Genomic DNA, 22,263 nt, shown 5'->3' with positions numbered 1-22,263 from the left:
TGGATTGAGTTTGTTAAAGGATTGCCCACGCCCATTCCCAGATTGTGCTAAATCCTCTATTAGAACTCTGGAAGGAAAGGACATTTGGTGACATATACCAAGCATTTCCCTGTGTTTGCTGATGTGAGGGAGCGCTGCCTTATAAAAGGGTCATCCCATTCTGTGCATGTTTCCCTGGATTTTTCTCCTACAGACCCATCCTCTCTCTATGAAGGCGAGACTTCTCTGCTTCTTCTATTTGCAGTTTATTTAGGGACTGTGAAGCCCCGGCATGGATACTTACAGAGTAATAACAACCATCTTAAAAACAAACTTTCTTTGTCCTTCTAAATAAATCAGGAGTGTATTTTGGAGGGGGATAAGGAAGGGAGTGTTTCAAAGATGATTATATTTTGTCCCTTTAAAGAGCTGCACTGTGTTTGGCTTTTGGTTCAGAATTGATTATGCTCCACGAGTCTAGTGTGACAGCCTGAATAAGGGAGGGGGGGGAGAAGGAGGGGAAGGGACATTGTCTTCCGCTGGCCTGCTGTTAGTAGAGGGGAATGTGTTTCTGGATCCAAGATTGCACATTCATTGGTTGTCTGAAGCAAGCCATTTCATCGGAGGATTGGACAAGAAGCTGCGTCAATTTGCTGCCGGTCTCCAAGGCACTGGTGATGCTGCCTGCTTCACAAGCTGGCTCACGTCACGGCTCCATCACCCAGCGGGGTGTGGGCTCTTTTTTTTTTTTTTTTTCTCCCGTTCTTCCTCTGTTTAATTCTGTATTTGCTGCCTGCTGCATTTCTTCATCTGTCTTCTGCCAAATGCTAACAGCATGATATTTTGCAATCATCTAGGTGAATACAAGAAGGACGAACTCCTAGAAGCTGCTAGGTAAGTGATTTCATTCAATTTAAATAAGTACAATGCATTTGAAAGAAAGAAGGGGGTGGGGGAACTGTATACATGTTATGCTATCCCTGTCTTGCTTTGACCGTATGAGATAATGTGGTTAGATTGGCCAGTACAGCTCTGAAGATTTTGTCTTTGTTATAAATGGGTAAGGATGTTTAATGAAATTATCTTTAAATATGGTGTTGGTTATAAGCATTATTAATTAGATTGGCTTATAAGATAGTGCCAGGAAGCCTCATACCTCTAAGACACCTAGGTTTTTAGAACTGAATAGTATATTAAGAACATGTTTTTGTCAGTTCCTATGTCTTAAAGCTTTATTATCAGGATGTTTTTCTTTGAGTTTTTTTTTCAAAGAAAGCCTGAGTAGCAAGTATATGGCAAATATTCAGTCAGAAAAAATCTTTCTTTCTCTCTTTTGTTTTTTAGAGCTTTTAAAATTTAACCACTAGCTTTTTCCTTTTCATAGCATTTTATTTATTTTTCCAGCTCTAATGCTATTGGTCACATGATAGCAGTATGAAGTTCATTTTGATCATCAAGAAAATGGCTTTGTGTAGGTCTGTGACGGAGGTGCCCGGAGCCCAAGGCTCTATTAGGACATTCTGGAATAGGAAGAATGAGAGGGATTATTTGGAAAAATACTGATGACATTGGAAAATACTAGTAATCCCGATTCATGTGAAAGAAATAACAGCAAATAGAGATTTTAGTGTAAAAAAATACCAGTATGTGGCCATATGAAACTATTTTTTATGGATTAATGATTGATTTTATTTTTTAGGAGTGGTAATGAAGAGAAACTGATGGCTTTACTGACACCTCTAAATGTGAATTGCCATGCAAGTGATGGGCGGAAGGTAAGTTAGTAAAAATAGAGTATTTTGTTTGTTAAAAAGGAAAACGGCCGTGCACATCCAAATTTGTATCTTTTTTACCACAGTGTTCATTGCTATAAATATTATTGGCAATTATGACCGATTTTTGGAGCTGCCAAAGTAGATTTCAAGGAAATCTTTGAAATGTCAAGCATTGACAACGGTTACTTATCTAAAAGATTTGATTTGTCAGTAATGAAATTCATACTTACACGGTGCTTTTTTCCACATGTGCTAATGGAAATTAGAAAATAAAAGCTGTTGTTTACTTCTTATTAAGTTTTAGTCATCTTCCTATTAATTTTTAGCAGAAGTAGGATTTCTTTTAACATGTTAATATTTTGACTTTTCAAGTTGAGGGGAAATATTTGTAAGATTTTTTTTTTTTTTTGAGATACACAGTTTTCCTGCTTTTTTCTTTGACTAAGATTGAGTATTGATGTGTTGAACTTAATTTTTTAAAAAAAGAACCTAGATTAAGAGGGGGGAGGCAGATAAGTTTACTTGTTATAATTTTAAGGCATTATACATAATGTATAATTAGTTGTTGCCTAGTCTATTATCTTCATGTATTTTTATGATGTTTTACGCTATCATAGTGCTTGGGAACTACATCTGCAAAGTTTTTCTAAGGATTTACAGAGTAGACATTAAGAGCATGGTGCCTTGGACTGTCGGGATTTCAAAAATAACTGATATTTATGTGTCAAAGATTAAAAGAAAGATTTTTCATTGTTAATTTTTATTTATTTTAAAAGAAACATCTTCTACCTGTTAAGGTAAATCATCATGTGCCTTTCCGAGAAATTGCCTAATTTGTGGATAAAATAGTAATAGTGTCTTCTCATTTAGATTTATCTTTTAGATAAATGACATCCAGTTAAAATGATAAAAATAAGGGAATCCTCTTATTTTTAAAAATGCTTTGCCTTGATTTGGCATTTTATAGATTAGACATAGTCTTTCTTGATCACCTTTCAATTAATTCTTATGAAAGCATGTTTTTGGGAGAGTTTCAACTTAAGGAAGCTTCTGAGAGTACAGAAGCAATGTCCTCAGACACTGTTCAGGATCTTTACTTAGTAATATCTGCAATATAGATTAGGATAGAAAGTTCACTGTTCTTTATGACCCACTAGAAGCTGTGAATAGGGGAAAAGGTGGTCTCAACAGCTCAGAAAACAGTTCGTCCTATTTCTGGGAGTTTGAACTGAGGCAGAAGGTTTAGAACTAGAAGGGCACATGAAATCATTTGGTTCAACTCCCTAAGGCTCAGAAAAGTTTGCCAGAACCTCGTGGGCAGTTAAGTGCCAGAACCAGTTGAATGAACACAGCTATACTGATGCCAAGTTGAACATTTTTTCCTCCTGCCCCATTGACACATTTTTATTTCCATCCTAAGAAGCTGCTTGTTGCTCTTCAGTGACTCCTTGGAGGCAAGTTGGCATCTAAACCCTCTCAGACAATTCATGAACTTTATTAATGGCACACACACCCAAGTCTAGGTTCTTGATCCATTTAGAGAACATGTGGTTAAAGTAGACAGGGAGCCCTTGGTTGGAAGTCAATGTCCTGAGTTTTTGAATGCTGCCTCTAACGTAGATTAGGTTTGTGACTCTCAACAAGTCTCCTCCTTTGAGCCTCAGTTTCTGTTCCATAGACTACAAATAATAACAAAGCCTAGAGCTCTTAGTTTATAGAGTTGTTTTGAGGTGTGAATGAGAGACTGGGTAAAGAGCTTTACAAACTCTCAGGGGTCCTGGGAATGGGAATGGTGATAGTGGTGGGTGATTGAACATTTCTTAAGTATCAGCTTTAGGAGAGCATAGTACTATTCTTTGGAGCCTGGGGGAAATGAAAAGTAATTCAGTAAAACATGATCTTTTCCCACATGGAATGTGTAGTATATATAGGAGACAGCTAAGTAGATCAAGGCAGCTGTCATATACAATATCAAAGTGGGCTCAGTCTGGAAGACAAAGATTGAGGAAGCTCTTTACAAATGACTTTGATGTTAAAGGGGAAAAATATTTAGGTAAAGCTTTTGTTTTCAAAGAAAGTCTTCTTCCACCCCACCAAAAAATTAACTTGAGAATTCAAATTCCAGGAGAGGTTTGAGTGACAGATGCTTTCAAGCTCCCTCTGCCCACAAAGCTTTCTCAAGCCAGCTTTGTAGGGCTTCTACCATATATCATCTTATTCTTCCTGTCCTTACCACCATAATGCCTTTTCTCTGTCCTCCTCCTTCCCTCCCTCCCTTATTTTCCCTCTCTCCTTCCCTTCTTCCCTCTCTCCCTTCCTTCGTCCTTCTCCCCCCTCTCTCTTTCTGTCCCTCCTCCCCTCCCCCTCACGCATGTGCGTGCCCACACACGAGCTCTTTCTCACACATACACACACACACACACTCTCTCTCTCTCACTCACATCACACTCACACTCACACTCACTTCCCTATTTCAGGCTTCTCACATCTCTACCAGACTACACTGGTCGGCACTAGTTCAGCCTACCTTGTATCATAGTTACTTGGCTCCCCCTAGGAGATTGGAAACTATTTAGAGATAGAGTTACATTTTACTTTACGTTGTTATCTTCTATATCTGAAGCACTTAGATATTATCAAATGAATAAATTTCCTTTCTAAGAAACAAGAATTGTTAATATGGAAGAAAAGCACTTTTCTTTAAATTTTTTTTATTTCTAATTTAGAGCATTTAGGGAAGAATGTTTTATACTCAGTTATTTTTGACATTTATACCACCGTGAAAAATGGTATGTTTAGTCTGATTTTATAGCATACCTCAAATATTAATACAAAACTAAAGAATGCATAATAAGTTTATGCATACTAGTATAATTCTCCAGACATATACTAAGCTTATCATTTCTCTAAAATTTAAAGTGAATAGGAAACAAAATAAGTTAAATCCAAATATTAACTGAACTTTATTTACTTTTCAGTAAAAAAAAAAAAAGTTTATTTTCAGAAACATCCCTCGATATCTAAAGGCCAAACACTATTTTACAGTTTTAATTGAATAATGTTGACATTTAGAAGCTGATTTGGTTTGTATATTACAATTAAGTCTGTATCATGAAACTTCTACAAAAGCTAGTTGCCAAATTGAGTATCATCCTCCTAGGTCTAACTACAAAGTTATTCTTCCTCCCCCCCGACCCTAATTTAGATTATATAAAGTTAGGAATACAGATTGTGCATTGAAATTAAAAGATGTTTTGCTTAATTTTTTTTTTTTTTCATTTTTTAGGATATGTCATGGAATCCACATGAATGTATGTGTTGATTTTCTGACTTACTGGTGTGAATGTTCTGTTGAGGCCATGCCCACATTTCTTGGCTTCTTCGCTTGACAGCACTGTCACTCTTTCTAGGTTGCTGTCAGGCTCAGAGCTTGATAAATAACAAAGACCTGCATAAATTTCAATTTCTCAGTGGTATAGACCCAAAATGCACCTTCTATATTAAATAGTAGGCAAGAAAATAAGTGGCATTGTGTGGGCTTTTTTGTTTTTCAAATCCCTTTTTATGTAATAAAATGGGATTATATAGTGACAGTACAAGTTTTAAATAGTCTCTCTGTCTTTTCAACTTGGTGATTATCTAATTAGGTAATGCTAACTATTCTACTCTTTGTGCCCCATAGACATTGTTTATCTTACCTTTAATGTTCTAAAGAGAATGACTAAGAACTATTCTTTTCACTTTATGCCATTTATAATGTTTTTCTCAGTAGTCATTCTTCATGAAAAGCACTATATGTACAAAGCAGAGTCAGATCCTGATTTCTTCACTTAAGGCACTTCAGTCCAAATGAAAGTATTATTTTTTATAAATATTCTGTATTTTTTTAAAAATGGGTACCTCTCTTGAAAAGCTGGGCATCACAAACCACAGTTACTTTGTGCCTTCCAATGTTTTCTCCCCACTGACTCTATGGGTCATTTAACCTGGAAGTGGCCTCCATTCTGTTTTTCAGTCTTTCTATCATTGGCTCTAGAATTTTGCTCTTCTGTTTACTGAACTCTGAATTCATATGCTACCCAATGTTAGGGCCTTAAGTTCTTCCGTGTGAGGGTTCCATTTTTCTAACAGGAGTGGAACACAGCTTTTAAGCAAATGAAAAGAAATAATTTGATGAGAGCTTCTTTATGTAGACCCTTAAGTATATCCTTCTCTTTCCTCTCTCCCGATGTACTGTCCCTTGGAGTGGAGGGCCCAAATTCATCTTTGTTTCATTTTAATCTGTTTCAGTTAGTCAATTAACATTTATTTAAATGTCAAGCACTATACTAAGTGCTGAGCATACAAAGAAAGGCTTAAGAAAACACTGCCTTCACAAAGCTCTCAGTCCTTTTTTTTTTTTTTTTTTTGTTATTTATTATAGCTTTTTATTTGCAAAACATATGCATGGGTAATTTTTCAACATTGTTTCTTGCAAAAAATCTTCTGTTTCAAATTTTCCCCTCCTCCTCCCCATCCTAGCTGGCAGGTAGTCCAATACAGGTTAAATATATTAAAATATATGTTAAGTCCAATATATGTATACATATTTATGCAGTTAAATTGCTGCACAAGAAAAATCGATATAGAAAGAAAAAATAAACCTGAGAGGGAAAACAAAAATGCAAGCAGACAATAACAGAAAGAGTAAAAATGCTATGTTGTGGTCCATACTCATTTCCCCACAGTCCTCTCTCTGGGTGTAGATAACTCTTTTCATTACTGAACAATTAGAACTGGTTTGAATCATCTCATTGTTGAAGAGAGCTACAAAGATCAGAATTGATCATCAATAAATCTTGTTGTTGCCATGTACAATGATCTCCTGATTCTAGTCATTACACTGAGCATCAGTTCGTGTAAGTTCATGTAAATCTCTCCAGGTCTCTCTGAAATCATCCTGCTGGTCATTTCTTACAGAACAATAATATTCCATAATATTCATATACCACAATTTATTCAGCCATTCTCTAAGTGATAGGCATCCACTCAGTATCCAGTTTCTAGCCACTACAAAAAGGGCTGCCACAAACATTTTTGCACATATGTGTCCTTTTCCCTCCTTTAAGATCTCTTTGGGATATAAGCCCAGTAGTAACACTGCTGGGTCAAAGGGTATGTACAATTTGATAACTTTTTGAAAGCTCTCAGTCTAATCAGAGAAGACAACACATATAAAAAGATGAAAAGTGGTAGGAGAGGGGAGAAAAGGGAAGTGCTGGAGGAGTAGAAAGGAGAGGAAGTTACCTGGCATGTTTCTACAACCAAGTGGCAAAGCGATCTGAAGAAGTGAATGTATTTCGTCTTATAAAATGATGAGTTTCTGGAGATCGTAAGATCCAGAAAAGCAGCTATGTGAAAAGTGATAAAATACATTCCTGTTGGAATCCTTACTAACTGCTAAGTAATTAGAGTTGATCTAATCTTACAAGAAGTTGTTTTGGCCAGAACCTGAAACTAGGTACTAAGTAGAACTAATCAAGACAAGGCTTGTGTTCCCACCTTTACTCATTGGAGTCCACAAGTATGCTAGCTTCACAAAGTACACTTTCTAACTTCAAGGGAGTCCACACCTTAAAGCTCTCTGGCCCAAAGAGCTTCAAGGGAGGTATGAACTCATTGAACTCCAATGAGTAAAGGTGGGAACACAAGCCTTGTATTGATTAGTTCTACTTAGTACCTAGTTTCAGGTTCTAGCCAAAACATCTTCTTGTAAGATTAGATCAACTCTAATTAGTTAGCAGTTAGTAAGGATTCCAACACATTCCCATACCTTTTGTGAAGAGTTTGTGAAGAACCGCCATCCAGAGGGATGTAGGGGCCTCAGAGCAGGGAGTGCCAAATAACTGTGAGTTTCACACTTGTTTTCATATTATAGAATGATGAGTTTCTGGATATCAGAAAGTTCAAGAAAGTAATTGAGGGAGAAATAGTACAGCAAATAAATACCCAAGGTTCACAATCATGGAGAAAAGACAGAAGAGACATAAGAAGCTTCATCGTTCATTACTTAACATTTGTGCTCTCACGATTTAGCATAGTGCCTGGCACAAAGCAAAAGCTAAATAGATCCTTCTTGCCTTGCCTTCATTACTGTCACTATATCTCCAGAGCCTTGCATCTATGAAGTACTTAATAAATTTTGTTCATGTGAAATTTCTATTTCTAGTCCTTGAAGTCTATGAAGTACTTAATAAATTTTGTTCATGTGAAATTTCTATTTCTAGTCCTTAAAACTTCATTAAATGTAGAACTTACAGATCTTTATGAATGTCATAGCTTTACAGATGATCTAAATTTGAAAGAATATTTTGAAATCAGGAGTTCTTATCTGAGGATCAGTGAAATTATCTATTATTAGTTTCCTTTTTAATCCTTTGCATTTTATTTTCTTAAAAGTCATGATTCTAAGAAGGGGTCTGGAGCCCACAGGCTCACCACCAGGTCCATAACACAGAAAAGAATTCTTGTTTCAAATCATCTGACTATCCAGCTATTTTTGAGATGAGGAAACTAAGACCCAGAAAGTTAAATGAACTTTCTAATGTCATATAGAACTTAATTTCAGAGATAGATCTCAGGTCCATATGCTGGCTTCAATTTCAAAGCCACTTCTTCACTGATCTGAAAAGCTCTGACTTAGACTAAAAAAGCAATAGGAAACTAAAAATTGTGGACTCAGGCCATGAGTCTCTGACTGATGAACCCTATTATACATTTAAGTGCCAAATATTGCTGGACTCCATGTCCCATAGTAGTACATTGTCACTATCAATATCTGTTAATAAGTGGTTTATGTTTATTTTATGTTAGTTGATAGCTATGTCATTTCTGTTTGAATATCTTCTAAGACCCTATATTAGGTACTCTAGATAGAATGAGTCAGGACTTTTTTTCAAAGAGCTTGAAGCAAATCACTATTGATCAGAGAAATGCAAATTAAGACAACTCTGAGATACCACTACACACCTGTCAGATTGGCTAAGATGACAGGAAAAGATAATGACCAGTGTTGGAGGGGATATGGGAAAACTGGAACACTGATACATTGTTGGTGGAACTGTGAACGGATCCAACTATTCTGGAGAGCAGTTTGGAATTATGCTCAAAAAGTTATCAAACTGTGCATATCCTTTGACCCAGCTGTGTTTCTATTGGGCTTGTATCCCAAAGAGATCCTAAAGGAGGGAAAGAGACCCACATGTGCAAAAATGTTTGTGGCAGCCCTTTTTGTAGTGGCTAGAAACTGGAAATTGAGTGGATGCCCATCAGTTGAAGAATGGCTGAATAAGCTATAATATATGCTATGAAATATTATTATTCTATAAGAATAGACCAGCAGGATGACTTCAGAAAGATCTGGAGAGACTTACATGAACTGATACTGAGTGAAATGAGCAGGACCAGGAGATCATTATATATACTTCAACAACAATACTATGTGATGATCAATTCTGGTGGACGTGGCACTCTTCAACATTGAAATGATTCAAACTAGTTCCACTTGTTTAGTGATGAAGAGAGCCATCTACACCAGAGAGGGAACTGTAGGAACTGAGTGTGAAACACAACATAGCATTTTCACTCTCTCTGTTGTTATTTGCTTGCATTTTGTTTTCTTTCTTAGTTTTTTTTTCCCTTCCTTGTTTTTCCTTCTTGATCTGATTTTTCTTGTGCAATAAGATAACTGTATAAATATGTATACATATATTGGATCTAACATGTATTTCAACATATTTAACATGTATGGGACTACCTGCCAGCTAGGGGCGGGGGTGGGGGGAAAGAGGGGAAAATTTGGAACAAAAGGATTGTGCAAGGGTCAATGTTGGAAAAATTACCCATGCATATGCTTTGTAAATATAAAACTTTAATAATAATAAAAAAAACCACAAAATCATATCCAAACAACCAAAAAAACCCAAAACAAAACCCAAAACAAAATCAAAAGAGTTTGGAGCTGACTGGGGGAATTAAGACATAAATAATGTAGTAAATGAAATAAGTAGCCATAATTGCCTTTGGAGTAAGTTTTGCTCTTTATCCAAGAATGTTCCCTTCTCTCTCTTCTCCCACCTCCAAGGTCTCATTAGTAAGTAAGTTAAGGCCTTTAGTTTCTTATGAAGATTCACTGTGTGGTGGTTAGGAAGAAATTGCCAAAGAGCTTATTTTAGAGGCTTAAACTTTAACATTTGTAATTTTTCAGGCTTCTATCTGCTGAGAGTTTTTTTTTTTTTTTTAAACAAGCAAAAAACTACTCATGCTTCTTAAGGGTTGAGAAATAGTGATTACTATATGGAACCTGGCCACAACCATTTATGGTCATCAAATCAGTTACCAGGTACGGAACATCCCTACTAGTCATGAAGAGCTGTTAATTCTGACTCAATCCAGCTGCTTATGTACATTACTTCTCTACCCTTTTCATACACTACTTTATTCAACAAATTATATTCTTACCTCTGAGAGCCAAATAGGTGCTGTTGACTGTCAGTGCTAGTTATGTATTAGGCTCTTTGTAAATTCCTAAATAAAGAACTTAATTCCCTACCTTCAAAGAGTTTAAAATACCAGAAACAGCTTCTTAGGTGAGCCTGTACTATGCATTTCTTTTTCATGTCTTTTTATGAATTCTCCTTCAAGAATCCATCCTACGTCCTAGAGGCCCCCTATTATGATTTGCTTATTATTTCAGGACTGTTGATCCAGCACTTGGTTTCTCTCTCCACTCCCCTCTGTCTATGAGTCTATCTCTCTCTAGTTTCTCTGGCTTTCTCTTCTTCATCCTTCTCTAGGCATTCATATTATCTATGACTACAGTTCTGCTACCTGCTGGGTTATGAAGTTACTGTGCATTTATAATGATTCCTTTGTGTATGATAACAGTGTTAAAATGAAGGTGTTTACACTGACATTTTATAACATCTAACTGGATTTCAAAATATTTCTGCTTGGGAAATTATTATTTGTATGTAATACTCTAAGAAAACCTAACCACCCACCCATCTATAAAGAGAGACACAAAAATGTGAGGATTTATATTTAGATTCACTTGAAAAAGTTATTTTTAAGTGTAAATCTCCTATAGCCTTGGGAATAGTTGTACTCTTTAGACCACCTTTCCTGCCTCCCTTATCTCCTCAGCAGCCACAGCTCCTGAAGATACAGAAAAGAATTTTCTCACCACCACATCAAAGTCCTTATTATTATGAAAATGGCTCAGTGTGAGAAACTGATTTAGTTTTATGAATGGAAATGAAATTAAAGGAAAATGATATGTTACCATCTGCTTTTCAGATATACCTAAGGACCATAGGACCTTTTCATCCACTGTGCCATTAAAATCTCTAATATATGTTGTCTTCCTTGAGAATAGGGTTCTCTCTGCTTTTTTATTTGTATCAAGTGCTTAGTAAATGTTTCTATATATATGGGACTTTTCCCTCTTTCTTTGATCTCTTTGAGGTGTCAAGGATTATAAAAAAGTTGAAGGACTTCTCAACTATGGTTGCTTTCTAGAAGGATTGAATCAATTCAAAGCTCCAATAATGCTCTAATATACCTGTCTTCCCACAGTCCTTTCAACAACTCCTCTTCTCTCTTTCTCCTTCCGTTTTTTTCCTCCCTTGTCTTTGCCTATCTGGTAGATGTGAGATAGAATTTTAGAGACTTTGTGAGATTAGCTTTAATTTGCATTTCTCTAGAGATGATTTCAGATTTTTTGCTATGGTTGGTGATAGCTAGAATTTCTTCCTTTGAGGACTGCCTGTTAATAATCTTTGACCATTTATTGAAGTATATGTCTTATAATGTATTTCTGTCATTTTCTCATAGATTTCAGATTTTTTCCTTCTTAATTTATATAAGCAAAATTGTTCATTTTATTTTCTGTAATCCTCTGTTCTTTGTCAAATTAGGAACTCTTTTCCTATTCATAGTTGCAAAAAGTATTTTCATCTTTGTTTTTCTATTTTGTTAATGATATATGACTTTTGAGATCTAAGCCATGAATCTATTTAGACCTCATCTTGGTATATAGTTGTGAAACATTGGTCTGGTCCTAATTCCTGCCAGCTCTCTTTCTCATTTTCTTAGCAACTTTTGTCAAATTGAGAATCCTTAATATAGGACCTGGAGTCTTTGGGTTTCTTGGGTACTGTGCTACTCTGTTGATTTGCTTCTAGATGTATATGCCAATCTGTTTATGTATGTAGCATTTAAAATAGTGCTTGGAATAACACTGAAGCATTTTAAAGCAACTAACATAATAATTTAACAAGAAGGAAAATAATTAAATGGGATCTAAACCTGAGACATGACAACGTGCTTATGTCTTCTGTGTTTTTTTTTTTTTTAACTTTTACCTTATCTGCTGTTTGTTTATATATATATCGTCATATTTGGACAAACTATCTTGGTCTGAAAATATAAAGACAGACTTTTTAAAAAGGGAAATAGCTTTTAAAATCTTAAGTTATGAAGGACAAAAGGAAATAAAGAATATCTTCTTTCCATTCTCCTCCCTCCCTTCATCATGGATTATTGATAGAGAACTGTAGGAAATCTTCCAGCCTTCTTGTTTACACATAGGGAAACTAAGAGCCATAGTGGGGATGTGTGACTGGTTTTGTTCACACAGGTAGAAAATAGAGTGGGGATTTGAACCTCAAGCCCTATATATTCCAAATTCAACAGTCTTCCCATTCTACCACAGAAAAATTTTGAAGTGAATAATTGGAATAAAATTAAAGACTTGTCCTTAGTGTACATTTGTGGATTGCATTCAATGAAGAGGAAATACTGGGTTAGAAACACACAATAGCTATGATTGTTTCTTAGATTCCCTTTCCTGTCCTGATTTCTCCCCCTCCCATCTTCTCACCCCCAATCACTAGCAATTTGCTTTTTTAGATCTAGGTACAAGAAAAAGCTGTTTATACAAAGAGATACCCACGGTGCTGTGGGCTGCTACAAAACAGAAGTCTCTCTGTTCTTTTCCATGAGACATTATTAAGTGGAGCGTCCCATGGACCAGAAAATGACTTTACTAATTCTAATATCATTTGCTATGCTTATCACATTTACAGATGATCCCAAACTAAGAGGAACTGCTATGATACTGGATGAATCAGTATCCCAAGGAATCTTCTTAGGCTAAAGATTGTATTGCATTTTCTAAGATAAAAAATTTTTTTAAGGATCCATAATGGTGAAATGGGGGAGACCTGAGTGGGAGAATTGCTCTGAAAATGATCTGGAGTTTTTAAGGGACCTATAAATTCAGTATGAGTCAGCTATATGATATAGCAGTCTCCAAAGCTAATATCATCTTGAGCTACATTAGGAAAGATAATTGGTTTTAGTGATAATCCCAATATATTCTGCTTTTAATCACTGAAATCCCTTCAGATTATCAGATTCTGGGATTGTTATTGGTTTGCTTTTTACCTTTAATGAAGGTGTCACTTTCCTTGAAATATTCTGCTTGTGTTGACATACTTCTTTGTACCATTGACCACCTTTCTCTTTTCCTCTATAATGTTTGGTTAAATCACACAACAATTCTGACTGTTTCATAACCTCATCTGGTCCCTTATTGCTGTTAGGCAATCCTATTATACTTTCCTTATCAAATCACTATCCCACTCTCTACTTTGGCTTTTCAGAACCTTCTCATCCCTCCTTAGTTCTCCCTGTACTCTCTTAGCTGAGAATCTTGCTTCATTTTTACAGGAAAAAAAAAAGAGACCATTTAGCATGACCTTTGTCTTTTCCCCTCTTCTTCTTCCTTAACTCAGATTCCTTCTTCCACACTCTCCTTCATTTCTGTTTTACGTGATGAAATGGACTTATTCCTTACCAAGGCTCTCCTCTACCTGTAAAAGCGATCCCATTCAATCCTGTCTCTTTCAATAAATTACTCTCCATTTATCTCCACACTTATTTTTAGTTTCTTCCCTTTTCTTCATAACCCCTTATAATCTGGTTTATGACCTTATCATTCTACTGAAACTGCCCTCTCCAAAGTTAACAGTTATCTCTTAATTGCCAGATTTAGTAACCTTTTCTTAATGTTCATTCTATTCAGCCTCTCTGCAACCTTTGACACTATTAATCACTCTCTTCTCCTTCATACTCTTTTCTGTCTTGGTTTTCAGAACACCACTTTTTCCTGATTCTCTTGTCTATCTGATTACTCATTTGTCTCCTTTGCTACACCCTTATCTAGATCACACCCTCTAATCATAAATGACCCCTCAGAGTTCAATTTGCTTGCTGATTTTAAAAGCTGTGGATTTAATGACTGTCTTTCTACTAATGATTCTCAAATTTTTCAATTCTGCCCTTAACTGTCAGCTGACCTCCAATCTCACATCTCAAACTGGATGTCCAGTAGACATCTTAAACTAACTATATCCGAATCATCTTTCCCCCTAAGCTCCTTACTTTCCTGCCTTCCTTATCATTTTTGAGGCCATTACCATGTTTCTAATCCCTTAATCTTGCAACCTAGGGAGACAGCCTAGATTCTTTACTCTATCTCTGTTTAAATTGTTGTCAAGATCTACTGATTTTTTAACCTTTGCAGCATCACTCAAACATATCTCCTTTTCTCCTCTGACACTGCCCCCAACTGGTACAGGCCCTCATCACCTCACACTTAGACTTTTGAACTCTGGTGGGTAGATCTACCTTAAGTCTTTCCTCACTCCATCTATCCTCCATTCAGCCACTAAAGTGATTTTCCTCAAGCTCGGGGCTATTCCTATCATCCCTCTATTCAATAAATTTCTGTGGCTCCATTTCACTTCCACGTGCAAAAGCAAAATATCCAATCCCTTCCTACCTTTTCAGTCTTCTTACACCTTACTCCCTGATATAATCTCTTGCCTCCAGATAGTTCTTCTGGATATTCCCCAGTACCTGGAATACTCTCCCTCCTTTGCTTGACTCCTGATCTCTCTGACTTCCTTTTAAGTCCCAACTAAAATCCCATTTTATGTAGGAAACTCCCTAGTCTTATTTCCACTATTTCCCCTTTTAATTACTTTCTATTTATCCTCTATATAACTCATTTTGTTGTACATATGTGTATGTTGTCTCCCCCATCAAATTATAAATGTCTTGATGATAGAGACTATTTTGGGCCTCATTGTGTCCCTAGTACTTAGCACAGTGTCTGGCATATAGTAGATACTTGATAGATAGATAGATAGATAGATAGATAGATAGATAGATAGATAGATAGATAGATAGATAGATAGATAGATGTTTGCATGGATGGATGGATGGATGGATAGATGGAAGGAAGGAAAGAAGGAAGGAAGGAAATACCCATTAATTATTATTCCAGCTGTTCTATATGCAGTACTTAATGAATGCATTTCTAAGTTGTTTTTCAGAAAGGATGAACCAGTTCCTATTACTCTCACCAAATTCACTCTTCCTAACTTTTGTACTTCTATTTGTACAAATAATAAAATGTTACGAAATCTCAGATATCAATTATTCCCTCGCCCTTACTACTCATATCTATTTGCTGAGTCTTGACAGTTTGGCCTTCTCTTTAGACACATGGTCACCACCATAGGTGTTTGCAAAACTATTGAATCAGTTCTTCATTTGTCTCTCAGAATCTTTATGTCACTGCTTTTCTCAAAGGTCCCAGTGCCTACTGTTCTGGCTATTTCCAGATTGCGGCAAGCCACTTGATGTTGGAATAAGAGAAGATATTCATTGATCGTTGCCACATTCCCCTTTCTCACCTGGGAGTATCTTTAATACAGAGATGAATATCTTTTGGTTTCTCTTCCTCTTTACTGTTTTATTTACTTTTAAAGCCAAAGGGTTTTGCCTGGAGATTTGTCTTCCAGGCTGCCTAGATTGATTCCCCATTATTGGCAAGTTTATTTATAGTTGCCTTTTTTTAGACACTCCTATATATTGATGTAATTTCAGTGTGAGTAATCATACTGAGCCCAGAACATGACAAAGACTTTAAAACCCGTACAGTACATGGGAAGTTTGTCAGTCAAAACCTTTTATGGAACATCTGCTATGTGCTAGGTGCTATTCTAAGCATTGAGGATATAAAGAAAGACAAAAACCAGACTCTACCTCACAAGAATTCACCATCTAATGGGAGAGAGGACATGCAAATAGCTGTGTATTACAAGTTATATATGCACAAGATAAATTAGAAGTATATAGAGGGATAGCACTATAATTACAAATATTAGGAAAGACTTCTTATACAAGGTGGGATTATTTCCCCAGCAAACATTTATTGAGTGCCTATCATATGCTATCAAAGATATCTGGAAGGAAAAGTAAGGTATAAAAAGACTAGAAAGGCAGAGTGAGAAGAACAGGTTAGAAAAGGCTTTTGTTACCAAATAGAGGATTTTGTTTGATCCTGGAGATATTAGGGAACCACTAGAATTTTTTGAGCAAGAGGATAACATGTTCTGATCTATACTTTACAAAAAATATTTTGATAGGTCATTTGGAAGATGGATTGGATTCAGGAGAAACTTAAGGCAGGCATACCACTAGTAGCTATTGCAATAGTCCAGATGTGAGGTGAAGATGGTTGGTGGAGGGAACTTGTATCAGTTGAGAGGAGACATCTTCAAGAGATCTTATAAAAGCAAAGCCGCAAGGCCTTGGTGATAATTTGGATATGGTGAAAGAGAGTGCTGATTTTAGGCAGACTCACATTGCAAGTCTAATGGACAGAGAGAATGGTGGTGCTCTCAATAGTAAGAGAAAATATTGAGCCAGGGGTTTGGTTAAGTTGTCATTTAACTACCTATACTTCTAAAAAAAGAAATGCAGGTTGCCTAATTTCTAATAGTTAATTGAATTTATATACTTAGATGTCTTTATATATTACTTATATTCACATATGTGTCTTTTTTCAAAATAGCTTTTTATTTTCAAAATATGTGCAAAGATAGTTTTCAACATTCACTCTTTTACAAAACTTTGTGTTCCAAATTTTTTTCTCTCTCTCTTCCCCTACCCCTCTACTAGGCAGCAAGTAATTCAATATATGTTAAAATTTGCAGTTCTATACATATTTCCACAATCATCATGCTATACAAGAAAAATCAGATCAAAAAGGGGGGAAGTGAGAAAGAAAAAAAGCAAACAAACAACAAAGGTGAAAATACTATATTGTGATCCACATTCAGTCCCCACAGTGCTCTCTCTGTGTGCAGATGGCTCTCTCCATCACAAGATCATTGGAATTGGCCTGAATTACCTCACTGTTGAAAATAGCCACATCCATCAGAATTGGTCATCACGTAATCTTGCTGTTGCTGTATACAATGTTTTCTTGGATCTCATTTCACTTAGCATCAGTTCATGTAAGTCACTCCAGGCCTTTCATTACATCCATATATCATAACTTATTCAATCATTCCCCATCTGATGGGCAACCACTCAGTTTCCAGTTCCTTGCCACTTCAAAAAAGAGCTGCTACAAACATTTTTTGCACATGTGGGTCCTTTCCCTTTTTTTATGATCTCTTTGGGATACAAGCCCAGTGGAGACATTGCTGGTTCCAAGGTTATGCACAGTTTGATAGCCCTCTGGATATAGTTCCAAATTGCTTTCCAGAGTGGTCAGATCAATTCACAGTTTCACCAACAATGTATTCATGTCCCAGTTTTCACATATCTTCTCCAGCGTTTATCATTTTCTTTTGCTTTCATTTTAACTAGTCTGAGAGGTGTAAGGTTGTACCCCATAGTTGTTTTAATTTTCATTTCTCTGATAGTGATTTAGAGCATTGTTTCATATGACTATAGATAACTTTCATTTCTTCATCCGAAAATTGCCTGTTCATTTCCTTTGACCATTTATCAATTGGGGAATGATTTGTATAAATTTGATTCAGTTCTCCATCATTATAAAGTTCTTATACATTAATGCCTAAAAATCTTGGTAGTCAAAATCCTAATTAGAGAAAGGAATCTACTTAAAGTTCAGATTATAAGAGTCACTGATTTTTCTCCTAAAATTTGAAATGTTGAATTTTCTTCAGTTGCAGAAATGTAATCTCTCTTAGAAGCACTTAGCAGTTTCTCATTTTAAAGTGTTGCTACAGCTGTAGAGCCTTCTTCCTTCTCATATCAATCCTCTGAGAGTTGAGTAGAAGTCCATATCCCTATCTCCATTTTCACCCTCATGATTTTTTGGTGTTGGCTTAAGTGAATTGCTGGAGCTTGAAGAATCACTCAGGAGCTTCCAAATTGATCATTTTAGTTTAGTCAAAAGCTCACTAGGCATTTGAAACATTATTCTCCCATAGATTTCCTCTGTAGACTTCCCCTTTTTCTTCACTTTTCCTCTCCCTTTATTTGCCCTTGTATTCCCAGTCATTCCCAATAAAAAGATTCCCTTTGTAATTTGTTTGGATAAAAGTACCAACATGTAGGACTTGAATAAATGGCATGTCTCATCAAATGTCATGAATTTCTTCCTGCTCAAAGACTGAGGATTCCTTTTCTGCATCACACCATGTCTACCTTAACTTTAAGAGTCTTCCACCTCTGGTCATCTGTCTTTCTGGAACTGACAACACTATTTGATGAATTTCCAAGTTGTTCACTACAATAAACATTTATTAAGACATTACTCTTTGCAAGGTCCTTTGCTGCTTTGTGTAAAAAGGAAAAAAGTGACCCAGTCCCTATGCTTAAGGTACCAGGTCATTGTAGGGAATTAAACATGAATTTTTGTGATACAATATTAGGAAGTGGATATGCAATTAGTAAAAGGCCCACACAGTGCTCTGGATTTGATCAGTCATTTCAGCTGTGAAAATTGAGGGGGTGGGGGGAAAAGGAAGGAAGCTTGGTAGAGCAGCTAGCACCTGAGCCAAGATTTGAAGGAAAATAAACATTTTACTAGGTGAGATTGAATATTAAGAACATTTCAGGAAGAGGGCATGAGATCACAAATGCATACTCATAAGAGACTTCACAGTATTATCAAGGAGCAATTAGGAGTAATCCATTTTGACTGAAATATCAAGCATGGGAAGGAAAGTCACAGATGAGTGACTTAAGACTGAAAATGTGACTATTGGAGTACATTATTTTCCTGGTTAAGGAATATTTGCATTTTAGCCAATAGGCAGTTAGTTAAACCTTTATATGATGAGTCCTTTTGGCATTTATGACAAGGAAGGATTGGAGAAGAAAATACAAAAATTAAAAAACTAATAACTATAAAAGCTGGAGTTATTGGAGCTAGGGGGGGATAGCAATGATAGAGAAAAGGATAGGGATAATTTTATTTCTTAAAGAACTTCCAGATTGTATCAGCTAGATATTTTGGAAGTGGAATTGATACTTGGTTTCTGATTGGAGTAGCAGTGATTGGCAGCAAGTGGAATCCATTGGGAGAGTTAGATTGCAAACCAGGAAGCTTATTTACCAAGGACCTAGACTAATGACTAGGGAAATTAGATAGAATACCTTTTTTTGCATTTAGTTTGTTGCATGTTAAATATAGGACCTTAAGTAATTTTTTTTTTTAATATTCTCATAAATAGCTCCCAGTTAGATATCCCCAAGAGACTTCATTAAGGCATCCATTTGTTTTCAGGGGCTCTTGCCAAGTTTTATTTATTTCATGAACTCTTAAAACCAGTATTGATTCTCTTTTTTATTCATCCAGACTCAGCTATAAGCATTTTAAATTGACAAACAAGACTACTGTAATATTCATTAACAAATTGGAATGTTCTTTTGTGCTTAAAAAACAAAACAAAACAAACAAACAAAAAAAAAAAAAACCATGGCTCAGTCCTAAAAGGAATTATTTTCTGTATATGAGTTTTCCTTGGGAACTTGAGTTAGTGATTAAAATATTGTTGTAGCTACAAAAGAAAAACATTAGTGGTTTTAAAAAGCTTAACCGTAGGTTGTCACAAGAATAGAGTAGATTAGAAATAGGAAGACTTGGAACAGTGATGGTGAAATTCATAATTCATGTGATTTGAAAATTTTATTGGCAAAATTGAAGGAATGGAGATGTTTTATTGTCGATATAAATATATATATATATATATATATAAGGTGTGAGTGTGTGTGTGTATGTGTGTGTGCGCATTTTCACCCTAGCAAAAACAATTTACTCAGAAGATATTGAATGTGACTTTTTGGTATTCAAAGTCTTCTCTAACCTTCTCTCTCCTCCTTCCAATCTTTTTGCATATTATTTTCCCCTACACAGTGTCATTCAGGGATCCTGACTTCCTTGTGGCTGCTGTCACAAGACCCTCCATCTTCTGCCTTCTGGTTCTCCCTGGCTATTGTTCCTGGTTGCAATTGTCTTCCTTATCACACTCTGGATTCCTTTTAATTAAATCCCAGCTAAAAACCCATTCCTCATTATCTCAGCTCTGGTGCCTTCCTTCCATTGATTATATCTAGTTTGTCCTTGTTTGTACATAGTTGTTTGTTTTTGTTTTTGCTTCCCTTGTTAGACTATGAACTCCTTGAGAGCAAGCAGGATGCCTTGTACCTCTTTGTAACCCAGCACTTAACTCAGTTGTACTTGCTTCTTCACTGATCCTTTGTTAGGCAGCATAGTAAAGAGAACATTAAGTGAATGTTACACAACAGAATTAGGCACTGGGGATACAAAGACAAACAAATAGTTCTTGTTTCTAAGGAGTTTTCAGTCTATCAAGGAAGGCAACATCTTCATCAGAAGTACTTTCATATTCACTAACAGGCAGTTTGAGATAGAAAGGCAGTACGGTTCCATTTAGAAAGTGGTGACTGAACTGGTCTTTGAAGATAAGTATAAGAGGAAGGAGAGAATGCAAAGACAGAGAAACAGATACATTAACATACATAAGAGGCTATATAGTATACTTGTTTGAATGGAAGTAATGTATAAAAATGCTGGAAAAGTAGAATGGAGATATGTTGGGAAGGGCTTTTATGTGATAGAGGTAAAAGAGGGGCCACTGGAATTCATTGAGTTGGGGATACTGTAGTCAAAACTGTGCTTTTTTACTTCAGCAGTGGAGTGGAGGATAGTTTGGAAGAGGGGAGACACTTGAGGCAGAGAGAGACTGGTTGGGAGTTTAGTCACAATATTGGAGAGAAATAATTAGAATCTGAATTAGTCTGGTGAGCATGTGAGTAGAGGGAATGAAGTCAAGAAATAATGGTAGCAGCGACAAGAATTGACAACTGATTGGACATATTGGATGAAGTTGAGTGAGTATAACCCTGAGGTTGCATAGCATGGTGACCAGAAGAATCTCTGGAGGGGAATGATAATGACTGAGTTTGAGTTTGGATACATTGAATCTCAGATGACTATAGTACATGTAGTTTGAACTGTCCAATAAGCAGTTGGTAATGAAAAACTTGTTCTTGTGGAGCGACTCTCTCTCTCGGTAACCTCAGCTCCAAAAGTTTAGTTTTCATCTCATTGCAGATCATACCCACATCAATATTGTCAACTATAGTGTTTCATCGGAGGCACCTAAATGGTTCAGTAGATAGTTCAGTGGACCTAGAGTCAGGACTGGAGTTCAAATGTGGCCTCATCATATACTTACTAGTTGTGTAACCCTAGGAAGTTACTTTACCCTGTTTGCCTGATCAATTAGAGAAGAATGATATACTGTACTTCTGAGGTTTACAGATTGGAAACAATTACCACCTTCCAGTATTTTTTCTGCTACTTTGTTTTAGCTAACCTCAGTTAATTTCAACTGAAGAAATTATCAAATGAGACATATATAACTTTGTCATTATTAGGTGAATCAAATTTTTTTAGAAGGATTTTTTTATTCCCAAAGCAATAGGCAAGTGCTATAGTGAATGGAGCACACTGGGCTTGAAATCAAGAAGACTCATTCTCATGAGTTCAAATCTGGCATCAGATGCTTATTAGCTATACGACCCTGAGCAAGTCACTTAACTCTGTTTGCCACAGTTTCCTCCTCTCTGTAAAATGAGTTGGAGAAGGAAATGGCTAACTCCAGTATCTTTACCAAGAAAACCCCAAATGGGGTCGTGAAGAGTCAGAGATGGCTGAAGTGACTCAACAACTAACCTACTATTTGAGAACAAAGTTTGCTTTTCTCATCCCAGTTGTTGTAACCTGTTCATTCCTTGACGATGTTGATTGCTTATCTTGTAATAGGATCATGAAGACCTGGAAGGGCCATTAGACATTACCTGGTCTAGTAGATCCAGTGATTTGCCAAAGGTTATACAAGCAATAAAAAAAACACCACCTTGATTCAACCCAAGATCTAAATTTAGGGTTTTTTCTTGCTGAGAAGCCAAAATCCTGTTATTTGCTTTGATCCTGTTATACATTGGATTCTTTTATTGGTTAATAGTTTCAAATAGAAACATAAATAGGTACTATTACAGGCTAGATTTTGGAGCTATTTGATATTGAGTTATTTGGATTCAATGT

General features: G+C 36.1%; 1 protein-coding gene across 2 annotated transcripts in view; it reads left to right on the top strand.

Moving 5' to 3' along the window:
* TNKS (tankyrase) overlaps positions 1-22,263 on the top strand; it is a 236,336-nt gene that overhangs the window by 128,293 nt on the left and 85,780 nt on the right. For both annotated transcript variants that reach the window (XM_051963916.1, XM_051963917.1), the window contains exons 4-5: positions 837-873; positions 1,679-1,754. In XM_051963916.1, coding sequence (XP_051819876.1) covers positions 837-873; positions 1,679-1,754 — 113 coding nt within the window. The remainder of the gene's footprint in view (positions 1-836; positions 874-1,678; positions 1,755-22,263) is intronic.

The sequence above is a fragment of the Antechinus flavipes genome, chromosome 6 (genome assembly GCF_016432865.1).
Source record: "Antechinus flavipes isolate AdamAnt ecotype Samford, QLD, Australia chromosome 6, AdamAnt_v2, whole genome shotgun sequence".
NCBI lineage: Eukaryota > Metazoa > Chordata > Mammalia > Dasyuromorphia > Dasyuridae > Antechinus > Antechinus flavipes.
This window is presented reverse-complemented; position numbering and strand designations above follow the sequence as displayed.